General features: G+C 46.6%; 3 protein-coding genes and 1 long non-coding RNA gene across 7 annotated transcripts; 2 read left to right on the top strand and 2 right to left on the bottom strand.

Annotated features, from left to right (window-relative positions):
• The first annotated feature begins 994 nt into the window (after nt 1–994).
• On the top strand, nt 995–8,866 carry tfe3a (transcription factor binding to IGHM enhancer 3a). 2 transcript variants are annotated; one of them, XM_062391714.1, is made up of 12 exons: nt 1,139–1,278; nt 1,358–2,318; nt 2,484–2,582; nt 2,750–2,818; nt 3,247–3,409; nt 3,501–3,698; nt 3,811–3,909; nt 6,242–6,362; nt 7,144–7,200; nt 7,309–7,384; nt 7,476–7,623; nt 7,860–8,866. In XM_062391714.1, exons 4-12 carry the CDS (start codon nt 2,808–2,810, stop codon nt 8,223–8,225), a joined length of 1,239 nt encoding a protein of 412 aa, XP_062247698.1. In that variant the 5' UTR covers nt 1,139–1,278; nt 1,358–2,318; nt 2,484–2,582; nt 2,750–2,807; the 3' UTR covers nt 8,226–8,866. The 2 variants fall into 2 exon arrangements, with proteins under 2 accessions (XP_062247696.1, XP_062247698.1); XM_062391712.1 differs by lacking the exon at nt 1,358–2,318 and having other exon boundaries at nt 995–1,278.
• Nucleotides 5,610–7,149, bottom strand: LOC133956568 (uncharacterized). The gene is made up of 2 exons (XR_009921161.1): nt 6,841–7,149; nt 5,610–6,560 (listed from the first exon to the last, which is right to left on the bottom strand). It is a non-coding gene; the product is annotated as an uncharacterized LOC133956568 (long non-coding RNA).
• Nucleotides 8,610–13,907, bottom strand: zgc:113363 (uncharacterized protein LOC791449 homolog). Of its 2 annotated transcripts, none has more exons than XM_062391716.1 (5): nt 13,759–13,907; nt 13,105–13,226; nt 12,631–12,765; nt 12,360–12,566; nt 8,610–9,805 (listed from the first exon to the last, which is right to left on the bottom strand). In XM_062391716.1, exons 2-5 carry the CDS (start codon nt 13,223–13,225, stop codon nt 9,528–9,530), a joined length of 741 nt encoding a protein of 246 aa, XP_062247700.1. In that variant the 5' UTR covers nt 13,226; nt 13,759–13,907; the 3' UTR covers nt 8,610–9,527. The 2 variants fall into 2 exon arrangements, with proteins under 2 accessions (XP_062247700.1, XP_062247699.1); XM_062391715.1 differs by having other exon boundaries at nt 13,105–13,229; nt 13,759–13,905.
• A 592-nt stretch (nt 13,908–14,499) lies between these two features.
• Nucleotides 14,500–20,835, top strand: cxxc1a (CXXC finger protein 1a). 2 transcript variants are annotated; one of them, XM_062391070.1, is made up of 15 exons: nt 14,500–14,637; nt 15,839–15,999; nt 16,287–16,387; nt 17,205–17,353; nt 17,551–17,706; nt 17,866–18,042; nt 18,117–18,218; nt 18,290–18,507; nt 18,589–18,796; nt 19,242–19,352; nt 19,693–19,742; nt 19,840–19,936; nt 20,239–20,391; nt 20,480–20,644; nt 20,703–20,835. In XM_062391070.1, the coding sequence occupies exons 1-14, from the start codon at nt 14,635–14,637 to the stop codon at nt 20,624–20,626; spliced, it is 1,833 nt and encodes a 610-aa protein (XP_062247054.1). In that variant the 5' UTR covers nt 14,500–14,634; the 3' UTR covers nt 20,627–20,644; nt 20,703–20,835. The 2 variants fall into 2 exon arrangements, with proteins under 2 accessions (XP_062247054.1, XP_062247053.1); XM_062391069.1 differs by having other exon boundaries at nt 20,480–20,835.
• Nucleotides 20,836–21,935: the final 1,100 nt, after the last annotated feature.

The following is a 21,935-nucleotide window of genomic DNA, read 5'->3' as shown; positions in this document are numbered from 1 at the left end:
CAATATATTGGGAAATAAATGTGCAGTCATCCAGTTGACAAAATGAGCAGAACACTTTCCTGTCCTGTGATAAAAAAATGATGAATCAGCTTGAAAGTCTCTTTCTTGATCTGATTTACAATTAGATATTTAGAGGGAGAAATAAATCAAGTTTATCACAGTTATGATTGTTCAGGAAAAACTGATTCGACCAACATGAGAACCACCAGGATCCAGTTCGGAGGACCTGTTGGATCCAGTTCAGAGGACCTGTTGGATCTAGTTCAGTGGACTCAGTGTCTCCAGAGGACCTGTTGGATCCAGTTCAGAGGACCTGTTGGATCCAGTTCAGAGGACCAGTTGGATCCAGTTCAGAGGACCTGTTGGATCTAGTTCAGTGGACTCAGTGTCTCCAGAGGACATGTTGGATCTAGTTCAGTGGACTCAGTGTTTCCAGAGGACATGTTGGATCCAGTTCAGTGGACTCAGTGTCTCCAGAGGACATGTTGGATCCAGTTCAGTGGACTCAGTGTCTCCAGAGGACATGTTGGATCTAGTTCAGTGGCCTCAGTGTCTCCAGAGGACATGTTGGATCCAGTTCAGAGGACCTGTTGGATCCAGTTCAGAGGACCAGTTGGATCCAGTTCAGAGGACCTGTTGGATCTAGTTCAGTGGACTCAGTGTCTCCAGACGAGCTGCAGCACAAACGTGTTTGTTGAAGTCAAAGTTAAATGATGTTTTACTGTCTGTGACGTCGGCTGTCTGATGAAACACCGCCCTCCCTGATTGGTCGGCTCTCCTGTCTCTCTGATCGCAGCCGATCAGCTGGAGTGACGTCACCACACCCCACCCCCAACTTCCAGTAAACCTCATAGACCAAAACATACAAGATGGCCGCCCCGCCCCCGCAGCAGCCTCATTGGCTGTCAGAGAATACTGCATTATTCCTATTGGTCTGCAGTGAGCAGGGCAGAAGACGATTGGTCAGTGTGTGTGCGCCTGTGTGTGTGTGTGTGTGTGTGTGTGTGTGATCTGTGAGTTGCGTGTCTGTTGCTTCTCAGGGGGCGGACTTGAACCTGAGACTGGACCTGGTGCTGGTTCTGCTCCTGGTCCGGCTCGGTGGATCAGCCCAGTCTTTGCCCGCTGAATCGTCTCTGCCTCCGGGGAGATGTCAGGTGTCACCTCGGACCAGGTCCTGAACCGAACCGGATCCCGGCCGGAGCGGCAGGAGGCCGGGATCCTGCAGCCGCAGACCGTGTTCGTCATCCTGGACTCGGCTGAAACACTCAATCTGCTCCGGTGAGTCCGGAAGTTCCGTTATTTCTGCTGCGCTTAGCTTCTGAACCAGACTCCATCCAAGAATCTGAACTTTCAACAGATGAGTCTCAGCAGCTCGAGGACTCGTGTCCTCAGCAGGACTGAACCAGGACTGAACCAGCACTGGAACCAGGACTGAACCAGGACTGGACCAGGACTGGAACCTGGGTTCACATGTCCAGATGTTTCTGCTCAAATCGATCGAGTGAAATTAACTACGAGATAATTACCGTCCTTTTCTTCTTTGAATACATATTTAAATTCAATTAGATTCATTTTGAAGATGAACTTTGGTAGTAAAGCTCAGTCACGTTGAATAGAAACGAGCAAATTCATGTGAAGATGATGAAGATGATGAAGATCAGAATCAGTCACTTCATGTTTGTATCTATTAAATCTAATACTTTCAAAAGAAATGAAAGTGACTTTATTTAAGAAAATTGTAAATCACTTCAAACTCGTTTAGAGTAAAATTTCGAACACTTTGATGAGATAAAGTGATGAATGGAGTCTGAGGTAGTTGATGTTACTGTTTGAACTTTGACCTCTGATCCTCTTTTCCTCCTGCAATGAGTCATTCAAGATTAACACACACACACACACACACACACACACACACACACACACACATAAACTGGTCTCTCTGCAATTTTGAGGACACAACTTACACTGGTAGGTATTTTCCCAGTGGAAACAGCCAGACGAGACTTGTCTTCATCAATGTTGCTCCGCCTACACACCCTGCTCACACACACACACACACACACACAGTGTTGAGTTCAGCCAGTTGCTTTTTTATCTTGAGTTTCCAGATGTTTTAGCTGCTTCATGTTTTACAGTGTTAAGCTGAGTGTACTTACATTCTCCTTATTTTCCTCTAATCCGAGCCAGCTGTCAGACTCATGACTCAGCAGGTTTTCTCCCGGCAACTTCATTGTTCAACCTTACAGTCAAAACTCAGGGCAGTTATCCAGATGTTGCTGCATCATGTGATCGTGTGGCAGGACGTTAACTGTGACGTGGTCAGTTAACAGGAAGCTATGGTCATGTGATCACCTAATTGAGGTGGAGGTGATCTGTCACATCAGCTGATATCATCCTCAACCGACAGAGTTCAGTTTGTACTCGTGCTGTGATGTCAGAACCTCTGAGGTCAGCGTCTGATTGGTTCTGTCTCCGTCTGTAAGGGTGGAGTCTGGGATTGTCGCTGACATCGAGGTAGACAATTTGTTGCCTTCAGGCTGCGATGCCTTCTACGAGATCAAGAGTCAGCCAATCAGCATCAGGTTCGACACACACACACACACACACACACACACACACACACACACACACACACACACACTCACACACACACACACACGTCTGACTTCTGTCTCTGAATCAGTTCAGGACCAAAATTATGTCACAAGATCAGAGATGATGATGTCATCATCTTTCCTTCTCTCCTCAGCACATCAGCAGCAGCTTCCTCCCCTTCCTCATCATCATCGTCCTCACTGACGTCGGTGATGTCATCCAGGTATCAAACACACACATACTTCTTTACTGTCTGTTTCTCTTCTATGAAATAATGACCAGTTGCAATTCCACTCCTCCTCTCCCCCTCTTCTCCTCTTCTCCTCTTCTCCTCTCCTCCTATTCTCCTCTCCTCCTATTCTCCTCTCCTCCTTTCCTTTCCTCCTCTTCTCCTCTCCTCTCCTCTCCTCTCCCCCTCTTCTCCTCTTCTCCTCTTCTCCTCTCCTCCTATTCTCCTCTCCTCCTCTCCTCCTATTCTCCTCTCCTCCTTTCCTTTCCTCCTCTTCTCCTCTTCTCCTCTCCTCTCCTCTCCCCCTCTTCTCCTCTTCTCCTCTTCTCCTCTTCTCCTCTCCTCCTATTCTCCTCTCCTCCTTTCCTTTCCTCCTCTCCTCCTCTTCTCCTCTTCTCCTCTCCTCTCCTCTCCTCCTGCAGGGTGTTAATGCGTCAGGACCTGATGCGTCAGCAAACTCTGGAGGCGGAGTTTAAGGAGGCGCAGCATCATCATCATCAGTTTCGCTCCTCTGACTCCTCGTTGCCTGTCTCTGTGTCGTCCTCCTGCAAACCTCCTGCTCAGGTTCCTGTGGAGGTGCTGAAGGTAGGAGGAGGAGGAGGAGGAGGAGGTGAAAACAGACTGTGAGTGTAAAATATCCTACATTTCCCCTAATGCACCTGTGTGTGCCCCTCAGGTGCAGACTCACCTGGAGAACCCGACCCGGTATCACATCCAGCAGGCTCAGCGGCAGCAGGTGCGTCAGTATCTCTGCACCACTCAGACAACCATCGCCCCCAGGACAGCCAATCACAGGCCTTCTGAGCTGTCCTCAAGCCACTCCCCCCAGCTGGGCTGTGCCCCCGGACTGCGGCCAGGAGATGGCGCACAGGAAGTAAGAATTATAAATAATAAAAGATATACTGTATATAAATGGCTGAACAGGAAGTAGCTCATACATACACAATATATACAAACCTCATCTGTCCTCTGATTGGTTCATTAAGGTGGAAGAGACCGTCATTGATGACATCATCAGCCTGGAATCGAGCCTCAACGACGAATTTCTGACGCTGATGGACTCCGGACTACAGCTCGCCAACACGGTAACACGCATGCACACGCATGTGCACAAACTAACATGCACTCCGAATAAAGATAAGTGAAAAGTGGATCATGGTTAGATCAAATCTGGACTAAATCTAGTTTTAACCAGGTTTATAACTGGATAAAAGATGGATTTAATCTGGTTAGAAACTGGTTTAACATTGGGTTTAGACTGGTTTGAAACAGGATTAAAACTGGTTTTAGGCTTGAAACTGGATTCAGTCTAGATTAAAACCACATTTAAAATGGTTTCCATTTGTTCTGAATCTGGTTTAAATCTGGATTAAGGCTGAATTAAATCTTGATTAAAAATTGATTATATCTGGTTTTATACAGGTGGATTTAAGGTAGACTAAGAGTGGATTAAAGATAGATTCAATCCGGTTGAAAACTGGTTTATAATTGGGTTTAGGCTGGTTTGAAACAGGAATAAAACTAGATTTAGGATTGAAACTGGATTCAGTCTAGAATAAGGATGAATTAAATATGGTTTTAAACTTGATTGAGGCTGGATTCAAATTTGATAAAATCTGGATTAAAACTAGATTTAAAATGGTGTACATCTGTTTTGAAACTGGTTTAAATCTGGATTCAATATAGATTAAGGCTGGGAAAAAACTGGTTAAAAGATGCCTGCGGATCTGTGCTGGGGAGATTCTGCTGTTGCAGCAGTGTGTGTGTGTGTGTCTGAGAGTGTGTGTGTGTCTGTGTGCGTGTGTGTCTGTGTTTGTGTGTGTGTCAGGCTGATAATGAAACACTGGGAGGGTTTTTAGTTTTTTTCTTAAAGAGACGTTTCCTCATTTTTCAACAGTCGAGCAAAGAGAAAGGGAAGCTGCTCTGCTGCTCTGCTGCTGTCTGTGTGTGAGAGTGTGTGTGTGTTACAGAGTGCATGTATTCATGTTTGTATGTCTGTGAATGTGTGTTGGTGTGAATTCAAAGATGAGGATTTTAGTTTTACTGCCAGACCATGAGAAGAGGAGGATTAAATCTGAGGTAAAATGTTTGTCTTGTTGTTTCAGGTCAGTTTGAGCTGTGACCTCTGACCTCTCTGGAGAGGAGTGAAGTTAAATAACGTGTCGTCAGCACAACGTATTATATAAAGTGATCAGAGTTGTACTGACGGTTACAGGATGTGATTGGTTCAATATTATTGATGCATTAACGTGTGAACAGTAACAGTTGAATGTAACCGACGAGTCAAACCAGAACGATATAGACATGTTTTATTTTCAGTTTAAACTCTGACTAACATTTATTATGGAAATAGAAAACTGCCCCACAGAGAGTCACTGGAGCAAAGGCTTCAGTTTTATCTTTTCTTACTCGCAGTGTTATCTATTCTGACTGTTCAGCCTCACCCATCTTCATACCTTATTCTTTTTAGTCTTTGTTATTGTAACTTTGGAGAAATATCCTGCACAAGAATTTCCTTCAGGATCAATAAAGTTATTTTCTTATTTTAAACTGAGGCTGACAGAAATGAGAATTTAAACTTTTGAGTCTCCGTGAATAAACGTTGGTATTGTATGTATGTATTTGGACAAAACTGTAACGCTCAGGAGACTTTCAGTTAACAGAATGTTCGCTGCCACGTTCGCTGGCAGAAGAGTTAACATGACGCTGTTTAAATCATATTCACATGGTGGCGCTAGAGAGCAGGGTAGAGGAGCGGAGACAAATATTTTTGACACAGTTTCAGTGCTTTAATAATTGATTATGGTTTATTGACCTACAGAACTTTTTCATTGAGGTTGTACAGATTTAAGAGACACTGCAGGAACATTTCTACTGCAGAGGTCAGAGGATTAATAATTAGATCAATGAAACATCAACTCACAATAAGTAATCTAAATATGTGATGTCAAATTGGCTAGGAGAAATCCAGAAACACTGAGATGTCTATGTGTTTGTACTAAATTCATTTTTAACATGATGTTTTCCCTGAGTCAGACGTGAATCTGTGGTTTCCCTGTTAGTCCTGATCAGTGTGTTTGTATGGGTGTGTGTGTGTGTGGGTGTGTGTGTGTGTGTTTGTGTGTGTGTGGGAGCAGGACGCAGCTCTTATCATTTCTTGTTCGATCAGCAGATTCCACTGAGGAACATGAACTGACCTCAGATCAGAGCTGCTTCACAAACTGCTCTGGAAACAAGTTGGATTAAAAATCCACATTACTTCATGATGATTCTTAAAAAAACAGAAAGTCTATTGAACGGATCACATGAGAATACACAACAGCATTTCTTCTCTCAGCTGATTGGATAGATTTCATTCCAATAACAAATTTCTGTATTTCAGAGACGTTGATTCTGTGTTGTGATTGGTCGTTTCAGCTGCCTGTCTCTGGGACGATGCTGGACGTTTACAGCAGCAATGGAGGGTTGGCCACGCCTGCTATCAATGTTAGCAACAGTTGCCCGGCCGAGCTTCACGCCATCAAGACCGAGCTGATTGGTGAGTCACCGACGCCGTGGAGCGGCGACTTCTGCCCAGTTTAACTTATTGGACAGTACAAGTGAGCAGAGCTGGCTTCTCATTGGCTCACACCAGTTCCGATGTTACAGCTCAGAGTGTAGCCCCTCCCCCGTGTTTCCCTGTTTTCTGCTGCAAAATCTGTTCTTCTTCATTTTGATGAGTCAACACCACGACTTCCTGTGGATGAACCCCCCCCCCCACACACACACACACACACACACACACACTCAGCATCCAGTTGTATTTTTCCACATCATCAGTTCCCACTTCCTGTTCAGACAACATGAACGTCTTCCTCAACAGAAACAGTAGTTTGTCATTTTCAAGTTACTGTGACTGAACTTTTAAAAATCTTCTCTCATGAAAAACAAAATTACAAACTAAATAAATTCACTGACGCCTTCCATGTACAAATATTATTACACATCGATGTAGAAACTGTAGCTTAATTACTTACAATTAGTGTTTCGGGTCTTCATCAACATTGACTCATGTAAAACCCTCATTGTTGTTGCTTCTGAAACCTTCATGTTAAAAGATGTCCTCACATTCCACCCGGCTGCCTCATTCTGTCCAAGGTCATTCATCCACACTTCCTTTCTACACTCATGTGAAATGTTTTATTTCTCCACACCGGCGACACCCGGTGGCTGCAGGCATAATGTTTTCAGGTTGTCTTATTCTCGTGAACTCGATATGTCAGGAAAAGCTGGAGGGAGCGATAATTCTGATCTAAATATATTTATCTCTGTTGTTGTAGATGTGGAGACAAAAACTCTGGTCAAAGAGAGACAGAAGAAGGACAACCACAACCTCAGTGAGTTCTGACGAGCACTGCAATCAAGACTGAAGGATATTAATGATAATAATGATAATATTGATCATATCGATCATATTGATCATATTGATATTGTTTCTCTTTCAGTCGAGAGGAGGAGGAGGTTCAACATCAACGACCGCATCAAAGAACTCGGAGCGCTGATCCCCAAATCCACCGACCTGTCCGTAAACACTTAACAAACAACACGTATGTCTCACTGTGCTCGTTGGTGTTGTGTGTTAACGAGGCGTGGCCTGTGATTGGCTGCTCAGGGAGATGAGGTGGAACAAAGGAACCATCCTGAGGGCGTCGGTGGATTACATCCGCAAGATGCAGAAAGAACAGCAGAGGGCGCGAGAGCTGGAGGAGAGACAGAGGAGGCTGGAGAACGCCAACCACTCGCTGCTGCTCCGCATACAGGTGAGGAAGGGGAGGAGCTTCAACATGTATTTCTCCTTCTGTCTCTTTTTGCACCAATCGAGAGGAGGATGTGACGTGAGCTGGACAGAGATCAGATCTCAGAGGGTTAATGCCAGGTGTGAATGAGATCAGGATAGATCTCATCTGGATAGAAACGCATTATAGTGCTGCAGGCGTGAAAGGGGTCTCTGACCTCTGACCTCTGAACTCTGACGTGAATAATCTTCTTTTTGTAGGAGCTGGAGCTCCAGGCTCGTCTCCATGGCCTCACCTCCTCCTCTTCCTCGCCTCCCCCCGCCTCCTCCTCTTCTACTCTTCTTTCCCCCACTCTGCCTCACCCCTTCTCCTCCCTGGCGCCTCCCTCCCTGGATCTGGACGCCCTGAGCTTTGTGGAGCTGGACGAGCCTCGGGGAGCCTCCACTGTCTTCTCTGCCGACCTGATGGCGGACGTGGGGCTGACGGAGCTCCACAGCCTGGGAGACATCCTGATGCAGGAGGGGGGAGGACGGGGAGGGGGGGTGATGTCTGACCCCCTGCTGTCCTGTGGAGCCTCTAAGAGCAGCAGCAGGAGGAGCAGCTGGAGCATGGACGAGGACCTCTGATGACATCATCACGTATGCAGGGATCTTATTGGCCAGAGGCGGGACTCAGACCAGAGATTTTTTAAATGTTCATCTTTTAAAAGAAATATTATTCGTCCAAATGAACAGAATATGAAAGTTATGTCACAGCCCGTCTGCTGCTCCGAGGACACGTTATGCTATCATTAGCTTTGTGCTAATGTCATTCAGAATCTTGTGGCACAGATTCCTGTAGCCACGCCTCCATTGGTGACATCACACAGGTAGCTCCCCTGTTCAGGACTCAGGAGCTCCTGCTGCAGAATCTGTTCTGGTGTCAGTCAAAGGAATATTACACATATTTAACAGCAGAGTTCATTCTGGAGAGAGGCTTTATCCTCGTTTATAATGATCAACGTACAGAAATAGTTTTATAAAATCAACTTTATCAACTCATTTAACATGAAATAGATCAAAAGTCTTGACATTTAGTAAAGTGAAAGCAGTTGAATTGACTCCTTGAACCCAGTGATGTTCCAGAGCAGAGATCCAACCACAGCTACAATAGTTACGACAGCTTCATGAAGAAGGGATTCATTTCATTTTAATGTTCATGTCAATGTCTGTAATCTCAGTTTTTATAGATCAAACTTTTACACTGAAATAAATTCATGACAATCCTGGTGGTTGTTTCTGTGTGTTTCCTCAGGTAGTTTACAACTCTTCAGTTTGACCACCAGGGGGCAGCATGAGCCCTCTTTCCTTCATGTTTCTGATCAGGACATTTCAGAATCATCTCTGTCGGTGATACTTGGTCTGTACTGTGTGTGGTTGTGTTCGTCTCTTTGATGTTGCTCGCCCCGGAGGTCAGAGGTCAGGTGAAGTTGTCATCACAGTGATTTCCTGTTTCCTGTTTGGATGTCCTGGCACATAGCTTCAACAAACACGCACTTCCTGTCCCAGCAGGACCCACTTCCTGTCCCACCCAGCCCCGCCCCCTCCCCCCCTGAGCTGTCAGTCAGGTTTACTCTTGTCGTCGCTCAGAGCTGCACATGGAATCCATATGTAGTAGTCTGAGAGTAATCTGATTACATGCACTCATGTTACACTGGCACATGTTGATCTTCACATTGTAGCTTTAACTTTTGTCGTCATGATAATAAGAATCATTTAAAACATGAGAAAGTCAAAGAGACTTTGAGGACGTGGGTCCACACGGAGACGCCATCCCAGTCACCATCATGTCCATCAGGTGACATGAAGATCAGAGTTATGATGTCATCAGTCCTCCTGGTCTGGCTCTGTCTGTGACCTCATCTTGTAGTCTGCCTCTGATTGGCTGGTCTACGAGGGGAAGCAGAGGGAGCAGCACTCCAGACAGATGTCCATGCAGTCGGACGAGCCACAGCAGTCCTCCAGGATCCCACAGTCCAACACGGCTTGACAGGCGTCCTCCGTACAGGCCGCCTCCCCCGCCGCCTCCACGCAGCAGCAGCAGCAACCATCAGCGGCGCTGCAGCACCCGGCCCCGCCCACTCCGCACGCCAGACACTCCCCCACCGCAAAACACATGGACAGCATCTCGCAGAACAGACAGGCCAGGAGACAGTGAACACAGCAATCTGTAGAGACAGAGACAGACAGAGACAGACTGAGACAGTGAACACATCAGTCTGTAGAGACAGAGACAGACAGAGACAGACCAGGGGACAGTGAACACATCAGTCTGTAGAGACAGAGACAGACTGAGACAGTGAACACATCAGTCTGTAGTGACAGAGACAGACAGAGACAGACTGAGACAGTGAACACAGCAATCTGTAGAGACAGAGACAGACAGAGACAGACTGAGACAGACAGAAGCAGTGAACACATCAGTCTGTAGAGACAGACAGAGACAGACCAGGGGACAGTGAACACATCAGTCTGTAGAGACAGAGACAGACAGAAGCAGTGAACACATCAGTCTGTAGAGACAGAGACAGACAGAGACAGTGAACACATCAGTCTGTAGTGACAGAGACAGACAGAGACAGACCAGGGGACAGTGAACACATCAGTCTGTAGTGACAGAGACAGACAGAGACAGACCAGGGGACAGTGAACACATCAGTCTGTAGAGACAGAGACAGACAGAGACAGACCAGGGGACAGTGAACACATCAGTCTGTGGAGACAGACAGAGAGAGACAGAGACAGTGAACACATCAGTCTGTAGTGACAGAGACAGACAGAGACAGACCAGGGGACAGTGAACACATCAGTCTGTAGTGACAGAGACAGACAGAGACAGACCAGGGGACAGTGAACACATCAGTCTGTAGTGACAGAGACAGACCAGGGGACAGTGAACACATCAGTCTGTAGTGACAGAGACAGACAGAGACAGACTGAGACAGTGAACACATCAGTCTGTAGAGACAGAGACAGACAGAGACAGACCAGGGGACAGTGAACACATCAGTCTGTAGAGACAGAGACAGACAGAAGCAGTGAACACATCAGTCTGTAGAGACAGAGACAGACAGAGACAGTGAACACATCAGTCTGTAGTGACAGAGACAGACAGAGACAGACCAGGGCACAGTGAACACATCAGTCTGTAGTGACAGAGACAGACAGAGACAGACCAGGGGACAGTGAACACATCAGTCTGTAGTGACAGAGACAGACAGAGACAGACCAGGGGACAGTGAACACATCAGTCTGTAGAGACAGAGACAGACAGAGACAGACCAGGGGACAGTGAACACATCAGTCTGTAGTGACAGAGACAGACAGAGACAGACCAGGGGACAGTGAACACATCAGTCTGTAGTGACAGAGGCAGACAGAGACAGACCAGGGGACAGTGAACACATCAGTCTGTAGTGACAGAGGCAGACAGAGACAGACCAGGGGACAGTGAACACATCAGTCTGTAGTGACAGAGACAGACCAGGGGACAGTGAACACAGCAGTCTGTAGTGACAGAGACAGACAGAGACAGACCAGGGGACAGTGAACACAGCAGTCTGTAGAGACAGAGACAGACAGAGACAGATCAGGGGACAGTGAACACATCAGTCTGTAGTGACAGAGACAGACAGAGACAGACAGAGACAGTGAACACATCAGTCTGTAGTGACAGAGACAGACAGAGACAGACAGAGACAGTGAACACATCAGTCTGTAGAGACAGAGACAGACAGAGACAGACCAGGGGACAGTGAACACAGCAGTTGATGTTTGAACAGGAGCCAGAGGAGCAGGAGGGAGGGGTCGACAGACTGTGAGTGTCTGACAGAGATAAACAGAACGTCCAGAAGATAAACTGACATGCGTCTGTAACTGTCTGTCGTCGTCACGATTATCAACGAGTTATAAACCGCTGCACATATACTAATATTATTGTTAGTATCTCCATCATTACACTTTACTGCTCCTACATCTGCGTCTTCAAACTTGCACCTGGACATGTTAGACACAGTCTCACATCAGTGAGATGAATCCTCTGAATCTCGAAGGTCCCGGTCTCCTGTGGAAAGTGTTATTCAGTTTTTCCTGGCTCTTGTTGAAGGTTAAGAACAGAAGATGTTTCACCTCGTTAAGTTCTATGATCTAAACTGTGATTCATTAATATGGGCCGTACAAATAATATGATTGGGTGATTGATTCCAGAGCTTTCGGTGATGAGGGCCGACGCCGGTGTGGATGAGCTGTTAACTACAACAACACTGATCTTTCCACAGCAGAGTTTATACTTCATGTCCCGCCTCCTGCTGCTCTACAGGCTCCGCCCCTCGCCTGGATGTTCCCCCATCTTCCTGTTTGAATGAGTCGGACCCAACAACCTGCTGCTGCTTCACAAACACCAACTACAGGAAATTTCACTATTTTACAGAGTTTTTGTCTGAAAACATCTTGACTGTTAATTACGGATGTTAACATATAACATGTTACCACAGATCATTGGCCACAGGGGGCGCTGTCGTATGCACACCATTGCCTGAGGAATTTGTTTTTAAACTAACGTATGAAAACATCGACTGAGTTATATTCTCTGGACTCCTTCCACCTGCCCAGCGACGCTGGTCCGGGTCCTCAGGGCGCCGCAGCAGAACCTGGACCAGTTTCCTGGAATCAACCACACAACCACATGACCACACAACTACAGCCTGAAGGTGATTGGCTCACCATCTCCTGCGACCTCCTTGATGTGGGCAGCGTCGCTTTTGATGGAGGCGTGGCTTTTAGTGGAGGACAGACGCTTCTGACTGGTGCTCTGATGATGGTGGGGACGATGGTGATGATGATGAAGGTTGCAGCTGTGTCTGTTATAGCTGGATGATGGAGGAGGAGGAGCACGGACAGGACCAGGAGACACTGATGAGTCGTCCACACCTGAGACACAGAGAGATGACATCACAGATGACATCACAAGCGACATGGCGGATGATGAGGTTACCTTTCTGTTTGCGGGGAGCTGTGATGGGGTGGGAGGGCAGCAGTCGAGAGACGTCATTGGTGGAGGAGCTGCCTGTCAAAGAGTCATCGCTGAGGTCATCTTCTGACCTATCAGAGGGAGGGGGCGGGGCCTCCTCTGCACAGAAAGGATGTTTATGCGCCATGTTATCAAATGCGACTCCCAAACAGCCAATCACAGAGCTTCAGATCACACGGTTCAGAAAACTGATTCTATAGTTCTGATTCCTGTTCAGTTACCATAGCGCCCCGCTCATTTTCATATTTGTATGTATAAATTAATCAGATTGTAAACAAGTTAATTACATTTATTAATAATGAATTCTGAGGATTCTGTGGTGGTCACAGTGAACTTTGAACTCTATCCTGAGCCAGAGGTCAGGTGACCTTCAGGTTGTCCCCTCACACCATCTTCCTGTGCTTCAGAGACATGATGACATCACGATCACTGTCTCACCTGCGTCTTGATGTGGCAGCGTCCCATTTGCTGTTGGCTGACTCGAGATGCATTCCGATTGGTTTGGGTTATGACTGACTCCGCCCTCAGTGGGGTTGGAGATGTGTGATGTCACTTCCATCCTGCTGATGTAACGTGATCATAAAAAGTAATGAGTGGAAATTAACTGAGTACATTTACTTCACTAGATCCATTTTATTGTTCTGTGGTCTCACATCAGATCATTTATATATAGATCAATAAAACAATTGATTAATCTTATCAGCAGCAAACTAGCTCATTACATCAGCTGCACCAGCTCCGACAGCATCATTTATTATATTATACATGATTAATAATAATGATAATGATGTTAAACACATTATTCCACATCATCAGAACTTAACATCAGTAAAGGTTCTGAGTACTTATAATAATATAATTAAAACATTAAAGATAATATCCAGTTGTGTTCTAAAGCTCTTGACACAAAAATAATAATACAATAAATGAATTTACTGTGGCGGTTATTACTCATTAATGTGAATTAAAGTTTGTCTGACCTGTCTGCCTCTTAAATTAAAGTTAGAAAAAACGAATTGCGTCTGAGTTACAGTAATAAGAAACATTTTCTTAATATTTTCAGAAGAAACGAAGAAACAAAGAGAATCAGACCTGGTTCTTCTTTCGTTCTTTCTTCTTCTTTGTCTCTTTTCTCTTAATAAACACTTTGCCGTTTCGTCCGGAGCGTGCGCGCCTACGTGTAATCGCCTCCTCCTCCGCTTCCTTTAAATACATACACACACACACACACACACACACACACACACACACACAGTCACTCTCTCACACACACACACACACAAAAAGTCACTCTCTCTCTCACACACACACACACACACACACAAAGTCACTCTCTCTCTCACACACACACACACACACACACACAAAGTCATGGAGTGCGGTGTGTATTTATTTTTGTAAATTAATGTTAAAAATGACTTGAAACTAACTGATCGGTTGTGATGATCGATAATGAATGTATTTATCAGTGATGATCAAGAGGAAGAAAAAGTGATGAAGCGGAAGCAGCAGATAAACCATGTACAGTTATTTTTAATACTTTTAATTTGAAAGAATAAAATAGTCACAGACCTTATTCATGTATTTTATGATCTACTCAATATTTCAGTTTTCATCTGTGAAAATGATAAAGAGCGAAACACGAGAGATGGAATGTTCTTGATTATTATTGATTATTATTTATCAGATTATTACTGGATTCTTACTTGTGGTGTCGCTCACTGACGTGGTTCTGTGTTCCGGTGCTGCCCCCTGTTGCACAGACAGAGAAGTGCAGCAGTGTCAGTCAGGCCTGTAGGTGTCGCTTTATGTCCCGCACAGAGAAGAAGAAGAAGAGAGTGAGGATGAAGATGATGATGATGAAGATGGTGATGAGGAGGGTGAGACAAAGAGTCTCCTGCAGATCTGATGGGAAATAAAAAGGCTCTGAGGGGACAGATGGAGGTGAAGGTCTGACTCTACGTCATCATGGTGAGTGTGACGTTTCATCTTCCCTGTGATGCATGAGACTAACGGAGTCTGTGAGAGGAGGGTCCGGACCCGCAGACCCGGTCTGAGGGGGTCTGGGTTTGTCCTTCGTGATGTGGTTTCTGGTCCGGGTTTCTTGTGCAGAGAAAAACCTTTTTATTTGTCTGGACCTGTCGAGTTCTCCTCATGAGTCTGATCCAGACCTGGTCTGATGGGATCCGGGTCTCTGAAGTCCACTTCTTTATCCAGTTCAGGTCACAGATCCTGGTCTAATGTGGTCTGGACTGAAAGAAAAACGGTGTAATCGCCCTTTCAGTTTGTAGTTTGTTCTCCTGAGACTGGACTGGATCCAGGATCTGTGGTCATCCAGGTAACATCAGGTTTAATATAAATCACCATGGTAACTGATGATGAACCACTAAAGTTAGGGAACAATGCACTACGGACCAATCAGATCACTGCAGACATCAGGAGAATAAAAACCTCTGATGTTTTATTGAAAATGATCCAAACACTGTTTATTATTTCTCTTCATTGAGCTCATCACATCTTCATGTCTCCTCTGGTTCAGCAGCAGAAACAGTCCTTTGATCTGCATCACATGTTTATAATAGTTTATTTATCATCAGACAAAATAAAACTTCAATAAAATAACTGTTTATTTAGAGTTAATCTTTAGTTATTTACATTAAAGAGTGAATTGACCTCTATTGTTTCTTTCTTCTCCGGGGGAGAGGCTGTGGTCTGGTGGTAGAAACTTGGACTATGGGCAGAAAAGGTCTCTGGTTTGTCTCTGGTTCAGCAGTAGAAACAGTCCTTTGATCTGCATCACATGTTTATAATAGTTTATTTATCATCAGACAAAATAAAACTTTAATAAAATGACTGTTTATTTAGAGTTCATCTTTAGTTATTTACATGAAAGATTGAATTCTTATCTACTGTTTTCTTTCTGTTTATGTGTCACTTTGTTCAACATCAGTTGTGTTGTTAGCTTTAGCTGAAGCTACCAGCAGGTGTCACTGTTTCTTCTTATATTAAGAACTTAATGTTTTTGATGTTCGTAAGTAACGACTTCTCCTCTGCTGCTTTAACAGCTTCATCTGTTATCAGGACGATGCCAGGTTCAGTGAAGCCGGATGAAGAAAACAGATCCTGGATATGTTGAACTCCCTTCATCTGTTTCATGTTTGTGGTGTTTCAGTCTGAGGAGGCAGCAGCAGAGCGAGGCCCTGAGGAGGAGGAGGGAGGTCGTGAAGATGAAGGTGAAGAGGGAGGAAGAGGAGGAGCACGGGTTGCCTTGGAAACCCGCAACTCCCCTGTTTACTGCGTCTGCAGGAAGACAGACATCAACTGTTTCATGATGTAACTAAAGTTTTTACAAAACGTTTTAAACAAAAGACAAGTTCTTGAAAACTAACCTGTCCCTCTCTCTCTACCTGTCTGTCTGTCTCTACCTGTGTCTCTGTCCCTCTATCTCTCTCTACCTGTCTCTCTCTTTACCTGTCTCTCTCTACCTGTCTCTCTCCACCTGTCTCTCTGTCCCTCTCTCCCTCTGTCCCTCTCTCCCTCTTTACCTGTATCTCTCCACCTGTCTCTCTGTCTCTCTCTCTCTCTCTTTACCTGTCTCTCTCTACCTGTCTGTGTGACAGAGGGTGCGACAGCTGTTCTGAGTGGTTTCATGGGAGCTGTATTGGAGTTTCAGAGAGAGCAGCTAAAGCCATCAGAGTGTGGTACTGTCCGTCCTGCAGAGGTCAGTGTTCCCTCATAACTGCTAACGTATCAGTCAGTGTTAGCTTTTAGCTCTGTGTTAGCTGTCAGTTAACCATCATCTGTCAGTTAGCCATCAGCTGTCAGTTAACAATCAGCTGTCAGTTAACCATCATCTGTCAGTAAGCCATCAGCTGTCAGTTAACCGTCACCTGTCAGTTAACCATCATCTGTCTGTTAACCATCAGCTGTCAGTTAACCGTCACCTGTCAGTTAACCATCATCTGTCTGTTAACCATCAGCTGTCAGTAAGCCATCAGCTGTCAGTTAACCGTCACCTGTCAGTTAACCATCATCTGTCAGTAAGCCATCAGCTGTCAGTTAACCATCATCTGTCAGTTAACCATCATCTGTCAGTAAGCCATCAGCTGTCAGTTAACCATCAGCTGTCAGTTAACAATCAGCTGTCAGTTAACCATCATCTGTCAGTAAGCCATCAGCTGTCAGTTAACCATCAGCTGTCAGTTAACCATCATCTGTCTGTTAACCATCAGCTGTCAGTTAACCATCACCTGTCTGTTAACCATCAGCTGTCTGTTAACCATTAGCTGTCATTTAGCCATCATCTGTCTGTTAACCATCATCTGTGTGTTAACCATCATCTGTGTGTTAACCATCAGCTGTCAGTTAACCATGAGCTGTCAGTTAACCATCATCTGTCATTTAGCCATCAGCTGTCAGTTAACCATCATCTGTGTGTTAACCATCATCTGTGTGTTAACCATCAGCTGTCAGTTAACCATGAGCTGTCAGTTAACCATGAGCTGTCAGTTAACCATCAGCTGAATGTTCTGTCTCAGACAGAGACTCGTCTCTGGAGATTAAATACCGTCCGAAGAAGATGAAGGAAAAGGAGGAGAAAGAGGCGGGGCCAGATAGAGACGACACGTTTGAGACAGATGGAAGCTCCACCCCCCAACCTAAGATGGACAGGAGGAGGAGCTCTCAGGTAACCAAGCAGCTGGCTGGTAGGGAACGGGGCCCAGGTGGGTGTGTCACAGATCAGAACAGGCAGCAGTTCACATGGATGATGATTGTGTGTCATATCGACTCCAAGTAGCCACACAACGACTTTTCACCAGATGTCGGAGGAGCTCTTGGAGCGACGAGTCTTCTGTGGTTACGTGATCTTTGTTTCTGGTTCAGATCAAGCGCTCGGCCAGGATGTGTGGGGAGTGTGAGGCCTGCCTGAGGACGGAGGACTGCGCTCAGTGCGACTTCTGCAAAGACATGAAGAAGTTTGGAGGTCCGAACAAAATCCGACAGAAGTGCAGGCTCAGGCAGTGTGAGGTCCGAGCGAGGGTGAGTGGTCACATGATTTGAGTGTTTCCTTAACTGGAATCCGGTCCAGACATCCGGTCCAGGGTTTGTTGTTTTGTCGGTTCCATGTTTTGGCAGATGATGGGGTTGTGTTATCATGCTTCTTACTTTCTGACCCCTCACGCTCCTCTTTCTGAGCAGAAGATGCTTCGGGTCCGAGACGAGGAGATGGCTCGGAGCGGCGCCAGGGGACGGAGCCTTTTGAGGACAGGGCATCAGACAGAGGATGATGAGGATGATGAGGAGGAAGATGAGGTTTTCAGCGAGAGTGAGCTGGAGCTCTACGAGCAGTACAGAGCTGCCGGATACAGAGACCTGGTCAGTGAGCGTCTTTGACCAATCAACTGTCAGAACAGCCACTTCCTGTCGATTGATGCGTCTTCCTGTTGCAGGTGTGGCACAGCGAGGACGAAGACACTCAGTCAGACTCTCCGAGGAAGAAGGCCGTGAAGGTGAAACACGTGAAGAGACCAGAGAAGAAGACGGAGAAAAAGGTAAGGATGTCATTTTAGTCCTCTGATGATGTCACTGATGATGTCACTAACACTCCCATCCTGTCCTGTAGAAGACTGTGTCCGTTCCTAAAGAGGAAGTGAAGCCACGGCGCCACAAAGCGAAGCAGCGCCACAGGGAGCGCGTGCGGCACAGCGAGCGAGCCGTAGAGGGCGGGGTCAAAGAAGTGGGCGGGTCCGTGAGGCAGTGTCTGGGTCCAGGATGTGTGGAACCAGCGAGGACCAGCTCTAAATACTGCTCAGAGGACTGTGGGATGAAGCTCGCCACCAAGTGAGTGAAGATACACCTGAACAACAGGGAAGACACGTTCGTCTCCTGGACACTGGACACGTCTTGTTGTCTCTGTTTCAGTCGGATCTATGAGATCTTGCCTCAGAGGATCCAGCAGTGGCAGCAGAGTCCGTGCATTGCAGAGGAGATGGGGCGGAGACAGCTGGAGCGAATCAGGAGGGAACAGCAGGCGGCGAGACTCCGCCTCACACTGATGGAAAAACGTTTTCACGAGCTCGAAGGAATCATTGCCAACGCCAAACTGCAGCAGGTCCAACAGCACGAGGAGGTACGAGAGTCTGTCTGACCTGTCTGTCTCTGTCTGACCTGTCTGTGTCTGTGTCACCTGTCTGTCTCTGTCTGACCTGTCTGTCTCCTTCTGATCTGTTTGTGTCTCTGTCTGACCTGTCTGTCTCTGTCTGTCTCTGTCTGTCTCTGTGTCACCTGTCTGTCTCTGTGTCACCTGTCTGTCTCTGTCTGACCTGTCTGTCTCTCTGTGACCTGTCTGTCTCTCTGTGACATGTCTGTCTCTTTCTGATCTCTCTGTGTCTCTGTCTGACCTGTCTGTCTCTCTGTGACCTGTCTGTCTCTCTGTGACATGTCTGTCTCTTTCTGATCTCTCTGTGTCTCTGTCTGACCTGTCTGTCTCTGTGTCACCTGCCTGTCTCTGTCTGACATGTCTGTCTCTTTCTGATCTCTCTGTGTCTCTGTCTGACCTGTCTGTCTCTCCTCAGGTGACTGAAGGGGACGGTGATGACACTGACCTTCAGATCTTCTGTGTGTCCTGCAGTCACCCCGTCAACCCGAAGGTGGCGCTGAGACACATGGAGAGATGCTATGCTAAGGTCAGTGTCCAGTCTGCAGACATATTTTTTGTCTTCTAACAGAAGGACACCTGAGGACCCTCATCTCCGTTGATTGGAGGAGACAGTGGGAGGTCTTGGTGTGACACGGGTGATGACATCATTGTGCACATGTCTCTGGTTTTTAGATTGGTCCATGTCCCATCTGCCAACATGCAGGTGTTGGGGTTTATGACCTATACTGCAGCCGACCACCAGGGGAAAACATGTTGGCTTCACTGCATGGTCGTGTCATCCATCTTTATTTACAGTCTATGATGGTGCCACGTCTGCTCACACCTGTCTCTCTCTCTGCCTGTCTCTCTCTCTGCCTGTCTCACAGTATGAGAGTCAGACGTCGTTCGGCTCCATGTACCCAACACGTATAGAAGGGTAAGTCTCCTGTGTGTCTTTCTCATTAGAAAAACGTTGTTTTGGTTGAGTAGACCGTTAAACCTGTCTGTCTCTCATGTGTGTGTCTGTCTCTCAGAGCCACCAGGTTGTTCTGTGATGTGTATAACCCTCAGAGTAAGACCTACTGTAAGCGGCTGCAGGTTTTATGTCCTGAACACTCCAGAGATCCAAAGGTACGTCTCCCTCCACACCAACAGAGGGCGCTGTTTCATTTCTCTCTTCTTTCCAAAAGCTCCTGGAGTTTTTTAATAAAATTTGAGTCCATAACTTCCTCTACGTGTTAATTTCACTTCCTCTGCATCCTTATTACACTTCCTCTTCATATTACTAAACTTCCTCTGCATGTTTCCATTTCTCCGAGTCTCAGATTCTCAGATTCAAAAATCACAGACCTTTGTTGACTCATTAAATAAGTACATAGTCTTCAGAAACTGATTTATGTACCAGAGCACAAGATTCTGTCTCAACACATCAGGTCCCGGCTGACGAGGTCTGCGGATGTCCTCTGGTGAAGGACGTCTTCGAGCCGACCGGAGAGTTCTGCCGCGTTTCGAAGAGGAAGTGTAACAAACATTACTGCTGGGAGAAGCTGCGCCGAGCGGAGGTGGACCTGGAGAGAGTCCGAGTGGTACGCACCAAAACAACTATCTGTCAACAGCACTGACGCAGGTGTCACGGCTACGACTGACCACATGATGTCACTCTGTCTCTGTCAGTGGTACAAACTGGACGAGCTGTTCGAGCAGGAGAGGAACCTGAGGACGGCCATGACCAACCGAGCTGGTTTATTGGCTCTGATACTGCACCAGACGATCCAGCACGACCCGATCACCACTGACCTGCGCTCTGCCAAGGACCGGTAGACAGGTGGAGACAGACAGGTAGACAGGTGGAGACAGACAGGTAGACAGGTGAAGACAAACAGGTGAAGACAGACAGATAGAAACTGACAGGTGAAGACAGACAGGTGGAGACCGACAGGTGGAGACAGACAGGTGAAGACAGACAGGTAGACAGGTGGAGACAGACAGGTAGAAACTGACAGCTGAAGACAGACAGGTGGAGACAGACAGGTAGACAGGTGGAGACAGACAGGTGGAGACAGACAGGTACACTAGTGAAGACAGACAGGTAGAAACTGACAGCTGAAGACAGACAGGTAGACAGGTGGAGACAGACAGGTAGAAACTGACAGCTGAAGACAGACAGGTAGACAGGTGGACACAGACAGGCAGACAGATGGAGACAGACAGGTAGACAGGTGGAGACAGACAGGTGGAGACAGACAGGTACACAGGTGAAGACAGACAGGTAGAAACTGACAGCTGAAGACAGACAGGTAGACAGGTGGAGACAGACAGGTAGAAACTGACAGCTGAAGACAGACAGGTAGACAGGTGGACACAGACAGGCAGACAGATGGAGACAGACAGGTAGACAGGTGGAGACAGACAGGTACACAGGTGAAGACAGACAGGTAGAAACTGACAGCTGAAGACAGACAGGTAGACAGGTGGAGACAGACAGATGGAGACAGACAGGTAGACAGGTGGAGACAGACAGGTGGAGACAGACAGGTACACAGGTGAAGACAGACAGGTAGAAACTGACAGCTGAAGACAGACAGGTAGACAGGTGGACACAGACAGGTAGACAGGTGGAGACAGACAGGTGGAGACAGACAGGTAGACAGGTGGAGACAGACAGGTGGAGACAGACAGGTACACAGGTGAAGACAGACAGGTAGAAACTGACAGCTGAAGACAGACAGGTAGACAGGTGGAGACAGACAGGTAGAAACTGACAGCTGAAGACAGACAGGTAGACAGGTGGACACAGACAGGCAGACAGATGGAGACAGACAGGTAGACAGGTGGAGACAGACAGGTACACAGGTGAAGACAGACAGGTAGAAACTGACAGCTGAAGACAGACAGGTAGACAGGTGGAGACAGACAGGTGGAGACAGACAGGTAGACAGGTGGAGACAGACAGGTGGAGACAGACAGGTGGAGACAGACAGGTAGACAGGTGGAGACAGACAGGTGGAGACAGACAGGTACACAGGTGAAGACAGACAGGTAGAAACTGACAGCTGAAGACAGACAGGTAGACAGCTGAAGACAGACAGGTAGACAGGTGGAGACAGACAGGTAGAGACACAAAGGTAGA

The sequence above is a fragment of the Platichthys flesus genome, chromosome 7, assembly GCF_949316205.1.
Source record: "Platichthys flesus chromosome 7, fPlaFle2.1, whole genome shotgun sequence".
NCBI lineage: Eukaryota > Metazoa > Chordata > Actinopteri > Pleuronectiformes > Pleuronectidae > Platichthys > Platichthys flesus.
This window is presented reverse-complemented; position numbering and strand designations above follow the sequence as displayed.

Coding starts and splice junctions, on each gene's coding strand:
- cxxc1a (XM_062391070.1), top strand. Junction 17,354..17,550: donor ACAGGAGGAGGAGCTCTCAG/GTAACCAAGCAG, acceptor TTTCTGGTTCAG/ATCAAGCGCTCGGCCAGGAT. Junction 18,043..18,116: donor CTGCCGGATACAGAGACCTG/GTCAGTGAGCGT, acceptor TTCCTGTTGCAG/GTGTGGCACAGCGAGGACGA.
- zgc:113363 (XM_062391716.1), bottom strand. CDS start 13,225: ATGGAAGTGACATCACACATCTCCAACCCCACTGAGGGCGGAGTCAGT. Junction 12,766..13,104: donor GCTGCCACATCAAGACGCAG/GTGAGACAGTGA, acceptor CTTTCTGTGCAG/AGGAGGCCCCGCCCCCTCCC. Junction 9,806..12,359: donor CAAGGAGGTCGCAGGAGATG/GTGAGCCAATCA, acceptor CTGTCTCTACAG/ATTGCTGTGTTCACTGTCTC.
- tfe3a (XM_062391712.1), top strand. CDS start 1,148: ATGTCAGGTGTCACCTCGGACCAGGTCCTGAACCGAACCGGATCCCGG. Junction 2,583..2,749: donor AGTCAGCCAATCAGCATCAG/GTTCGACACACA, acceptor TTCTCTCCTCAG/CACATCAGCAGCAGCTTCCT. Junction 7,385..7,475: donor ATCCCCAAATCCACCGACCT/GTCCGTAAACAC, acceptor TTGGCTGCTCAG/GGAGATGAGGTGGAACAAAG.